The sequence below is a fragment of the Ochlerotatus camptorhynchus genome, unplaced genomic scaffold (assembly GCF_037179485.1).
Source record: "Ochlerotatus camptorhynchus isolate MF236.1 unplaced genomic scaffold, CSIRO-AGI_Acam_v1.1 ptg000139l, whole genome shotgun sequence".
Lineage (NCBI taxonomy): Eukaryota > Metazoa > Arthropoda > Insecta > Diptera > Culicidae > Ochlerotatus > Ochlerotatus camptorhynchus.
The window spans coordinates 2766523-2778819 of NW_027040629.1; the positions used below are offsets into that span (position 1 = coordinate 2766523).

Here is a 12297-nt window from a genome sequence, read left to right on the forward strand (position 1 = left end):
TCCATTGTTAAGTATTGTCATGTTGAAGTTGTCGCAGAGATCATAAATCAAAGTAGAACGGTTATCATCGTACAGTTCCCCCCAGCCTGTACCGTGGGAGTTAAAATCTCCCATGATCAACCATGGAGCGGGAAGTACCGCGCATATGTCGAAAAGTTGTTTGCGATTAACAAAGACTCTAGGAGCAATATATACAGAAGCAATACAAAGGCTCTTACCTTTAATGGTAGCCTGACATGCGACAACTTCAATACCGGGGAATTCGGGAAGATTCACTCTATAGAAGGAATGGCACTTTTTGATCCCCAAAAGTACCCCTCCTCCACGTGAATCCTCACGATCCAATCGAATAATGTTAAAATCAAAAAAAGGGAGATCAATTTCTGAAGAGAGCCATGTTTCACAGAGGGCAAATGCATCGCAATTATTGTTATGGACTAAATACTTGAACGAATCTAATTTCGGAACAAGACTTCGACAATTCCACTGTAGAACAGTGATCAAATCCCCGACCTCGTTTGGAAAATTATCCATCGAAGGAGATGATAGCTGCAAGAAGGGGCCATTTTGAAGTCAATTGCTTCAAGAAGGATTTCACAGTGGGAAGCAATGTGAGGACAATGCTTTTCAGAGGATCAGAAATGTTGAGGTATTTGAGAATACCGTCCACAATGTCATCAAATGAGAACAACCCAGATGAAGAAGGGGTTTCTGTTCTTAAAATTGGGGCATCAGGGGTTTTGGATGTCCCCGGAAGAGGTGGAAAATCCTGGGTATAGTCAGTTCTGCGGAATCCAGGAGGAGTAGAAGTCTCCTTTTTTCCACCACTCCTTGATTTGGGCAAGCTGATTTGGGGTTCTTTATTTGCAACAATCCGCGAACGGATGCGCTTTCGTTTCCATGCAGAACCTTCCGGAAAACTGAAAGAAGTTCCCTCCTCAGCCAAGTCAGAGTCAGTCTCGTCATCTGACTAAAGAGAAAAGGGATTTTTGTCATTGGTCGATGGCGTGGCTGTCTTAAGCATTTCTGCAAAAGACCGCCTGGAACGTTCCTTAAGGGAGCGTTTCATTTTGTCCCCGAGCTGTTTGTACGCCGGGCACGACGAGAGAGCATGAGGAGGAGTTCCGTTGCAGTACACGCATTTTGGTGCAGTAGCTGCGCAGGCGCCATCCTCATGCTTCTCCCCGCATTTGGAGCAGCGTGCCTTGTTGCCGCAGTGGGAAGCCGTATGTCCCAACCGCTTACAATGCTGGCAGTTCATGACCCGAGGTACAAACAACCGCACAGGAAGACGAAGTTTTCCCAGCTCGATGTATTGAGGAAGGGCAGATCCAGAAAAGGTCACCCGAAACGAGTCTGTGGGGGTAAAACTCTTTTTACCCTCGCTGAGCGATACTGACTTCATTCTATGAACGGCCAGTATCTTTACCGGAGGAAGCAAGGGGTTCTTAAATCGGCCAACCGCTTGCTTCTCCAGTATCTCGGGGTTCAGGCTCGCCTCAGTGACCACGCCTTCGATCTCCACATCAGAGGCTGGAATGTACACCCTATATTCCAGTGTGAAAAATTGGGAAACAGCAATTTCATTGGCCTGTTTCAGGTTAGCGACGGTCACACGAAGTTTGTTGTGCCTAACCTTCGTTATTTCGGTCACGGCAGAGAATCGCTTTGTCAGATCATCAGATATCTGAACAACATTCAAGGGTTTGTTTTTGGGCTGAAAATAGACAACCCATGGGCCAGTCGAGTCATTCGGGTAGGACCGCAATCTGGAGCTTTTCTCAGCCTGCCCATTGTCAGACTGAGACGACGAACCATGGATGACATCATCATTTTTCTTAGATGAATGGTCATCCATGTCGTCTTCTGAGAAAACATCCATTTTGTTCAACTAGTGGGAGCGCAAAACGCTCTCCCACTGAACGCACAGACACAATACACAGAAAACACTACAAACACAGAAATACAAAATGAAAATTTAACTAATGGGGGAGGAAAAGAAACAAAAAAAAACAAAAACTTATCTGATAATTCTATACTACTACCACCGAGCGTTATATGTGTAGGCGTTTACGCAGATGGCTGGAAGAGACGCGCTGCGTGGATGACCTTCGTTGTGGTGCACTTGATCGAGGCTCGGTACTCAGCGCACACAGGCGCACGATGATTGATGAACGATGTAGATGTAGAAACGGGTGCTCACACTCGATGATGATGATACGTGCGCGGGTATGCGTAAGCGCGTATGCGTGACCACGCAACGATGATGCCCAAATTGGTTCGCGAATTTCCAATAGCACGGATTACTCTTTCCGAAAATGACACTTTCTACTAAAAAAACTCACTTTTCGATCAATTCACCGGGAACTATGCCAGGAGTCACTTAGTGAGAAAAAAACTGATAATTTATATCAAGCGAATACCGAGAAAACTTCCAAAACAACGGAGCGCGAAACAAGTCGACCGTACTTCTTGCTAGGACGCAGTGAGATGTGTTGTAATGATTTTATAAATACAGTTTTAAAATAAGTTATATCAAGCAACATATTCATTATATTTTGCAACACAATTTGCTGATGCCACCGTTTTTGCCTTTCTCGTACACCAAGTTGTACCGAAAGGATTGATATCACTTGAAAAACACAAATTCGTTCAAAGACTCTCAGAAACGAATGGCATATAGCAATGACTCATCTCAACGGGATCAGAAAATGTTTCTGTATGTGTGTATTTATGTAAGTTCATATGAGTGTAACTCATCATGCGACACCTAAATCACATTAGAATTTTACTATAAGATCAATGGTGGACATATTCAGATCCAATGATCACAATGGCCTCTTTCAGATGTACCGGGTACCTCCCGGGAAGTGGACAGATTCCGACATGTCAATCAATCAATCAGATTCTGACATGCGCTGAAGTGCATCGTGCGCTACCTCAAATCACGTGGAACTCAACATAATGATTAGTGCAAGTATGTTTATTGATTCTCTTTAACGTATAGCTTACCTGATCCTTTGAAAAAGGTCGTTATCGGGTTTCCTCTCGGGTTTGCTTTGATTTTTCTCGCTTTTTTCCACATGTTGACGACTCTTATTCAGGCACAAAAAGGCGAAAATGGCTGCTTCGTTCAGCATTAAAACTGCAGGAAAATAATAAACAAATTTACACGGTGATGCACCCACTAATGTGCGTACGTTAAACTTCACTATTCTCTATAACAGAGATAGCTCGTTCGTGTGGTGGATTTGAAAACGCGCGAATTTCTAATGCTTGTTGTAAAATGCATCGGACGTGTAATTTGATTAAAGATGTAAAACAGTGTAACCAAATAAATTTTAAATTTTTCACTCTATTACAAAAGTCTGTAAATAGGGGAATTTACGTATTCTCGGCAACCTAAGCAGCGACCTTCTTTCTATAGCCTTTTTCTCTATGGAACGCAGACATATGCAGTATTGGTTTGTTTACAATCTTTTGTTGCCAGCTGCTCTAACAATTTCAGACGAAAGAATTGTCAAAAACTGTTTTGAAACGCTTTTACAAAGCTCCAATCTTCTCTAGAGAGAGCGAGTATTGTCGGCAACCAGTTTTTCTTCAGCAACCGTTCCATTTGAACTGCATGTAAATCTGCTGTTCTATTATCGGCAACTCGAAATCAGCTACAATTTGTAGTGCGTGTGTTTCATTTCAAGAAAACCTTCTAGATTGCTTTTTCTCAGTGGTAAAAATATAGTCAAATTGAAGATGAAAGCATAAAGAATCGTTTGCATGCATTCAGCGAAGCGTTTTCGTAAGAAAATCCAGTGAAAATAGTGTTTCAATTTGGGTTGCCGAAAATAGTCTGTCATGCCGAAGCCGTCATTTCCCCTATCTGTGAAAAAACTAAAAAGTCTGTAAATTTCTGTAACGAAAAAAATGTCTGTGAAAAAAATAAAAGTCTGCAAATTCACAGACATGTCTGTAAATCTGGCATCTCTGATTCAACCCATATTGCCGATTACGAGCTGCGAGATGTACAAAATTACGCCGTCTAATCACTCTCTCAGGTGCGGAAAAGAAAAGCTTCCGAAGTAATTCGGGGGAATCAATCTCGCTTGAGCGTTACGTCTTCTTTGTTCAAAGGTGTCAATTCCAAGCAGACGACAGTGATCCACGTAAGACGGCAAGTTAGCCGTGTCACGCCAGGGCAGACGACGAAGCGCGTAGCGAACAAACTTTCTCTGTACACTCTCAAATCTGGCTATCCAGCATGCTTGGTACGGGCACCAGACGACACCACTATACTCTAAGATTGAACGTACTAACAAACAATACAGCGCCCGCAGGCAAAGCGGATCGCGAAAGTCTTCAGATATTTTGAACATAAAGCCAAGCTGCCTGTTAGCTTTAGTCAGGATGTCATTGTAGTTTGAAGGTCAATTCACAGCCGAGTGAAACCCCCTAATTTTTGATCTGGCTAATCCTCTCTAATGTTTGTCCGGAAATGGAATAATCAAATATTATCGGGTTTTGTTTGCGGTGAAATGATATCACATTGCACTTGTTGATGCTGAGCGTCAAGAAGCTACGGGAGCACCAACTCTGCATACGATCCACTATCAGCTGCAACTCCCCGATAACCACATACATTTTGACATCGTCAGCGTAGAGTAGCCGACATCCAGGTGGCAGTAGACACGAAAGCTCGTTGACGAAAAGCGAAAACAGAAGGGGTCCCAGATTACTTCCATGGGGAACGCCCATTGGCGTAGCTAATGGGGGTGCCAGGGGGGCCAGGCCCCCTCCAGAATTATACGCCCCCTCTCCATAATTATCTAGGCCCCCTCCAGATAAATTGTCTAGCAAGGCCAATGGGAACGCCGAAAACGTTCGTGAACACTTCAGAACGAGAAGCTCCAATCTTAACGCAAAGCGAACGGGATGAAGGATGCAGACACTCCAAATTTTTCAAGCTTGCTCAAAAGAATGTTGAGCTCTACTCGGTCAAGTGCAACCATTAGTGTAAACAGCGTCGATTTGCCCGCCAGAGTCCATGGTCCGAACGCAGAGCGACACGAATTCGGTCTAATCGATTGTAACTGACCGTTTTGGGTAGAACCCAAACTGAACTGTGGAGATGTAATTTTTACAAGAAAATAAAATATTTGAAAATTTTTAAACTCGGAAAAATATCAGTTAAAAATTTTACGCGATTAAAATGTAATCATGTTTTCTTAGAATTATTAAGAGTTATGATCTTTTTTTCAATCTTAGGAATGTTGACCAAAATTCTATGGAGTTCTATCATATAATATAATGATCATTGCGGTTTGTGAATATATCAAATCGGGGTCTCAGATAGTATATAGTCAGTATTGCACGATACTACCATAGAGGTCTAGAAGACTAGACAAGACTAGAAGGTCCCGAAGAAACGTGCTCAACTTTTTGGCTCAGCTCTAATCTTCGGTCTCATTTTGTCTGTCAAACTTTCATAGCAAATCAAAACAAACATAGTTTAGCACTCCAATTTCGACTAGAATGGGGTACGATTATCGATGTACTTGGGACCGATAGGCTAGTCCAGTGTGAGCCAATTTAAAATCGTTAGTTTCCACCGGTTGATACTACCAAGTCGGAGGCGGTGGGTTCAATTCCTGGTCCGGTCTAGACAATCTTTCGAGTTGCGAATTGTCCATACTTCCCTCGGCATAGAGTATCCACAGTGTTTCTGTCAGAAAAACAGAAAAAAAAAATCAGAATCGCTGATATACCCACCAAACGAAATCTTAGTTGATCTTATTTGAGGCTAGTATCAAATTTTTCTATCGGAGCTTATTTGTACATACATTTTTTGAGCATAAAAATATTTTTTGGAGTAAAAAAAGAAGCAAATAAAAATTGATTTTGACCACCCGATACAAAATTTTGATACTAGGCCTCATGTATTTATATATATTATATATTTACGAGGCCTCAGGCCTCGTAATATTTGAACGAGTCCTATGCTTCCGTTTGGTGGGTGTTTGAGCAGCTCTTTGATTATAAGTTCCACCTTTTTTCTGTATTTTACTGATGTATGTAGGTCAATGAAGAGAAAAAGCAAAGAAAAAAAAATAGTAAGAGGTTATATCCAAGATTCGACCGTAGATTTGACGTAGGATTGCGTACTCGGTATAAATATTCGGCGATTGTGTTAGGGAAACCACTTTTTCCCATCACGGAAACGCCACGTTTTCTGATGAGAAAATTAAGCATGTTCGTGCACAAAACGCACGGAATTTTTGGATTATTCAATAGATATTAAAAAAAAAATGCAAAAAAATTGATGAGAGGAATTTCTTACTAAAATTTGCCAATCGTGAGATATTTGCGATCAATCATATAAATTCGAGATTTTTTTGTTTTTTTTTTTCTAGCATCATGGAGAAAACCTTATCTTATTTCGAGGTGTTTCAGGTTGATTGACAAGGTCATGTGGTATTCGGTCATTGCGAGAATTGGTATGTACCACTTGAATACTGTTACGCATTTGACCACAAACGTTTGGTTGCTGGATACATTATCAAAGAGCTTTTTAGGTGATGTGGCTGTCACCAGTGCGAGCGAACGTTCAATGAAAATTAGCTCTTAAACAACAATAATTTATGGTGTCCTAAAAAGAACCGTTTTGGCGTGATTGTTGAGTAATGCTGAGGTATTAGGGTGTTCAACACAAATAAGGCTGACGAGTTGTATGTTGTTTGGAACGAGAGTGACGCGCTTGGCATAGATGACCCAAAGCGACTCACGAAAATCAACTGAATCTGATCAGTAGCGGTGCGGCTTTTTCCTCCTTCTTCGGCGAATAAACGCTCATGTGGGCTACAGCTCGCTGCTTACGGGCAGCCTTTCGTTATGTACTGAAGAACAATGTTCATCGCCACGTGCAGAAAGCACTGCTACTGCTGCTGCTAATGACGCCCGATCGGGCACCACAACACACGGTGATTGAATAAGCACCGTTCGGTGAGAGCGGATTGAATTCGATTTTGATCACCATTGCAACAGTTGGACATTTGTGTAATTTTCAATAGTGACCTATTGAATATTGAAATTGACTTTCAATCGATTGGCTTGTTAATAATTAAAATCCATCCGCTATTGACAGAGTTAAAAGTGATCAAAACCTGACCTTTTTTCGCAACGCGGTAACGCCAAAAATGACAGTGGTACCGATTCGTCTTTGTTTTCTGAATAATTATAGCGAGCGAGCACGTTATTGGTTGGTTACTGCTAAAAACTTGGATGAATTTTCAATAGTTAGCTAATGATAAACATCTATAATGTTTATACCAGAAAAATCTAATATTCAATCTGTTTAAAATGGTGTGGTTAAAAATTGAATTTCATTCATAAATTACCATGTTATAAGCGTTCAAAACCTGACACTATTTTGCCACACAAGTTTTTCGATATAAAGACTGGAAGCGTAAAAATTTGTCGACAAAAAAATCGTTTCTTTCAGTCAAAATTCATACCATAATTTTTCATTATTTTTCTTTTGGTAGTTCAATTCATATATTTAAAGGAAAAAATGTTCGTTTATTCTTTTGGTTTGCCAAATCCGAACTGCCGTGCCTTCCGCTTAACCCCTTCCATTACATTTTTCTCAGTGGTCTCATCGACCTTATTCGCCGCCGAACGCCAGTTAGATTTAAACTGCTGCTCGTTTTCCAAGGAATTTATTAGTTTTTTAAGATTCCGTTTGACCAAGGCCGTTCGATAAGGCGGAGATCTGGGTTGTTGGGAAGGTTGTGGTATATGGATACCACAACCACGTTGTCCGCATCGTGGCAGCTCGCCAAGTCCGGCCAGAACAGCACAGGTCTATTATGTTGCTTTAGGAATGGTAGCAGCTGATTTTTGAGGCACTCTTGGACGTAGATCTCTTGATTGATGGTTCCCGTAGTAATGAAAATGCTGCTATTTAGAACACACGTGCATATGAACATCCGATTATCTTGCTTGGACGTCATTTTGAAAACTGGAAAGCAAACGGTGAAAACTCATCATAGCAACCATTGTATATACACTCAACTTCCAAATGCAGCATTTCAGTTTTTTTATACATTTAAAAAAAATAAACCAATGTGAAGTTGACCAATTTTTGCGCGTTCCAGACTTTAGTATAGTCCACAAAATAGGATAAACTGATAGTTGAATATGTGCCAGACAACAATATCTATGTATATCATCACAACAACAACAGGCTTGTTGGTCATTGTCATTGCAACATATTATATTTTTTCAACGTTTGGACAACTAGAACCAAAATTAGAACAATGTAAGTGATATTCCTATAGTAATTCAAGAAAATCTCCATATAAACTTCAAACCATTTGCACGATCTCTAAACTTTCATCAATCTTTACCAATAAATGCAACAAATTTAACTCTTTTTTTTTTGTCAAAATGAAGCACCCTAATGTGGGTTTGTATTTTCATGCGATAAGGTTCACTGGGGGAAATTGGTCCGGACATGATGTCTCCACCAAATGTTTGATTGTGATAAAATTTAGTTGGGTTTTATGGGAATCAGATACAAAAAAAAAATTAACCGGTTGCACTCGAATCGGTTCAGCCATCTCCGAGAAAAGTTAGTAAGTTTATCTGTTTAATTGTAAAATTTTACACTTCTGATCATTTCTCCGGAACAAAATGTCTGATCCGAATAAACATCAATAATGTTGCAAACAAAAAGGAACCAGATTCACTCGGTTCCGAGAAAAGAGTGAGTTGAAAAATTTACATTTTTTGCTCATATCTCCGGAACCACGTATCCGATTGGTATAAACATAAGATTTTACTGGAGCCCAAAACACATAAGCTGTAACTTGTTCTACTAAAATCTGATCAGCCATTTTTTGCGAAAGTGAGTAACTAACACTTGCATACATCACACACACACAGACACTTTCCGATTTCGTCGAAATAAGCCGATTGATTTATGATATTCGACCCTGTGTGTGTTTTGCTTGTGATATTATAGCCTCGATTATTACCGGTATATTGCCATTGAGCTTTTCGAGAAGTTCCGCTATAAATGTAACAACGTTCCTCTTGGTGTACAACTAACAACTTTCGCTATTCTCTTTTATTTCAGAACGGTGAAACCTGGAGCTTAAATGCGTGTGCTTCCTGCGAATGTCGATCGGGTGAGGTCCGATGTGCCAGAATCCAATGTCCTGCTCAGAAATGCAAACCCAACGAGACGCTCATCAAGCCCAAAGACGAATGCTGTTCCAAGTGCGTCGAAAGTCCCGGAGTATGCACGGTATTTGGGGATCCACACTACAAAACATTCGACGGGTACTTTTACAGCTTTCAGGGTTCTTGCAAGTATCAACTGACGGCAGACTGCAAGGGTCACACCTTTTCGATCCGGGTGACCAATGACGCGAGGTTGACAAAATCTTCATCTTGGACCAAAACGGTAACGTTAAAATTGGGCAACTTGAAAGTAAATCTTGGTCAGAAAATGCGAGTCAAGATCAATGGCAGTAGAGTGGACCCTCCGTTCAAGCTGGATGACGTGTTGGATGTTTACAAAAGCGACGATGGCACGGAAGTGATTGTGAGCACCAGTATCGGAATCAAGCTGACTTGGGATGGGAATAATTTTATTCAGGTGGAGGTTCCTATTATTTATAAAAATAAACTTTGTGGACTGTGCGGGAACTATAACAACGTGTTTCGGGATGACATGTTCTCCAGGACCGGCATCAACATGACCGATAATGTGTGGAAGTTTGCACAGTCGTGGGCGGTTGGGGGAGAGAAGGCATGCACGCGTCCTAGGAAGAAAGAGATGGCTGCAAAGAACTCTCAATGCAAATCGAAAAAATTCTTCACGTTATGTAAAATTTTGAAAATGGACGTTTTCGGTGAATGCAACTCCCAGCTGAACCCGGAACATTATTTCGAATCCTGCAAAATTGACATGTGCGAATGTCCCCATAAGCAGTGCTACTGTGACAGTTTAGCAGCCTATGCACATGAGTGCCAAAGACAGGGCATTCAGTTACCGAACTGGAGGCGGGATACTAATTGTTACCCTAATGCCACCAATTCGTTCTTCAAATCTCATCAAACGCATCTCTTGATGCAGCAGCCGTCTGCTCCTCAGAAGAAACGTCACCAGCAACCAGCCCAACGATTACAGCAGAAAAATACAATTGTCAGTCCCCTGACCAACCATCAACATCGGAAGAAGCATCGACAGCCGTCTCACGGCCCTTCGCAGGATCCCAGTATTCGACGAGCACCACCGCCATTGTATTCTTAGACTAACATTGACCACCACAGGACCGAAAGGGAGTGAGGCAAAGAATGCTACCACGCGAGCGAGAGTAGGAAACAAGTGAGATCGAGTGAGACAAGTGTGAGTTTGAGATATTTAGGTGAATGTTTTTTTTAAATCAGTTTTAACTTAATTATTCCCTGATTGTAACTTATTGCTTTCTACTAGTTAAGCTTAGGAATGTTGGGAAATATTTAGCTATATTTTTTGACAAATGGATGCCAAAATAAGAAAGAATGCAGCAGGTTAGGAGATGATAGGACGAACGAAACTCATTAGCGCATAGAAGTCGTTCTAGAATGTATAAAAGTTTTTAGCCTGGTAGGGAGAAATCTCATCCTGTTTGTAAGGATTATTTTTGTTTTACTTTTTGTACATTTGTTTTTATACCTAGTGCGGTTTATTTCACCTACTGTTTTTTTTTTTCTGTACAGAAGATATTAATTAAGGTTTCATCGAATTTCATCAGTATTTATTTTACTTTTCACCGAACAACTAGGTAAGGAATTATTTTTAAGGCCATCATTGACGAAGAAAGCGGAGACTTCCGGAAGCATTTCTGTTGATTTTATGTAAGGTTTTGTTTATCGAATTTATTCGCTCGGAAAGCTAGGTACCATGCGTTTCCACATCACCCGGTCGGTGTTCATACGTAGGTAATCATCAGGTGAGCAAATCTAGGAGCATAACCAATCCATCTGTTCACACCTTGCTCGGTACCGAAACGCAATCGAATCTCATCATAAACACTGATGACTCAGGGTGCCATGTTTGTTTACTTCCCGCTAATTGGCTCTAAATGGCACGTGTTCGCAAAACGAAATGCGATTGGTGCAAAGTCCAATTTCGCCATCATCCGTCGAGCTTTTCCTGCGAGCCGTCTGGATCACCACGACAGAGTCGAAGCAAATTGCTATCGTCCGATCAACAGGTGTTTTTTATTACTTTTCAACATTGTTTTTTTTTTTGTGCGTTAGTTTACTCCAATTTTTCCACTGTTTAGTTCAAAATGGTTGATAATGGGGCACCTGCTAGCTTTTGCTGGTTGCACATGTGCAGCGAGGTCGGTGTTTCGTTAGTGATACTACTAGACTTTCTAAGCAAACTTGTCTGCTTGGAAACAGATGGTTTATTTCTAGCTCCGTGAGACCAGATGATTGGATTGTTTAGTCTGGACGGTGGGGTAGATATCGGTTTATCGGACAAAGCAGGTGATGACGTCTTGCTAGATTTCAGCCTTAGCAACGGCCTTCACGATGCCGATTTTAACATATCCAACCTCAACCCCTACACATTTTAAGTATGAACTGAATTCTTTGTGTATATATGGGTGTATGTATTATGTAAAATCTAACTTCCCCTGTCTAGCAGTTTCATTGTAGATAAAATTTCCCTGTAACCATTTCTTATGACTGCAAGAAGCTCGAATCATGGAACAATAGAAAGTTTTACCCTTTTAATCAAAGATCCCGTAGGTTTATAGAAGGGATCAATTTTTATGGGTTAACGGAAACGTGGGTGAGAGTTTAGGAAAGATTCACAGAATTCTGGATTAATTTCATAATGATGGGTTGTAAATTTAATGTATTTGTAATGCACTACTGCAAATTTACATCAAAACTACAATCCATCATCATAAAAATGAACTGGGATTGAGAATTCGCTCCTTCCTTTACACGCAAACCAAACATTTATTACATTGAATGTTAGTTGCATTTTCTATCGAATACCACAGAGAATGGTATAAGTTGTCCATGCAGACAATGCAATGATTTGTTATCTTTTTTAAATCGTATTTTGTCTTCGCTTTCGAGTATTCAAGCAAGCATTAAGGTTTTTTTATAACATTGTAGAACGACGCACACACTTGCCACGATTCTCTCCGTTCAGCAGAATAATAAACGAAATCGGATATGAGAGAAAATGATCGCTCCACTAACATCCTGCGATGATGAATCCTTCATTGTTGT

The 12297-nt window shown here is 40.7% G+C and overlaps 1 protein-coding gene across 12 annotated transcripts in view; it reads left to right on the top strand.

Moving 5' to 3' along the window:
* Window positions 1-11873, top strand: part of cv-2 (crossveinless 2) — a 243186-nt gene extending 231313 nt beyond the window's left edge. For all 12 annotated transcript variants that reach the window (XM_065221159.1, XM_065221148.1, XM_065221149.1 and 9 more), the window contains one exon: window positions 9131-11873. In XM_065221159.1, the coding sequence (XP_065077231.1) occupies window positions 9131-10312 (1182 nt within the window). In that variant the 3' untranslated portion in view covers window positions 10313-11873. The remainder of the gene's footprint in view (window positions 1-9130) is intronic.
* The last annotated feature ends 424 nt before the right edge of the window (window positions 11874-12297 follow it).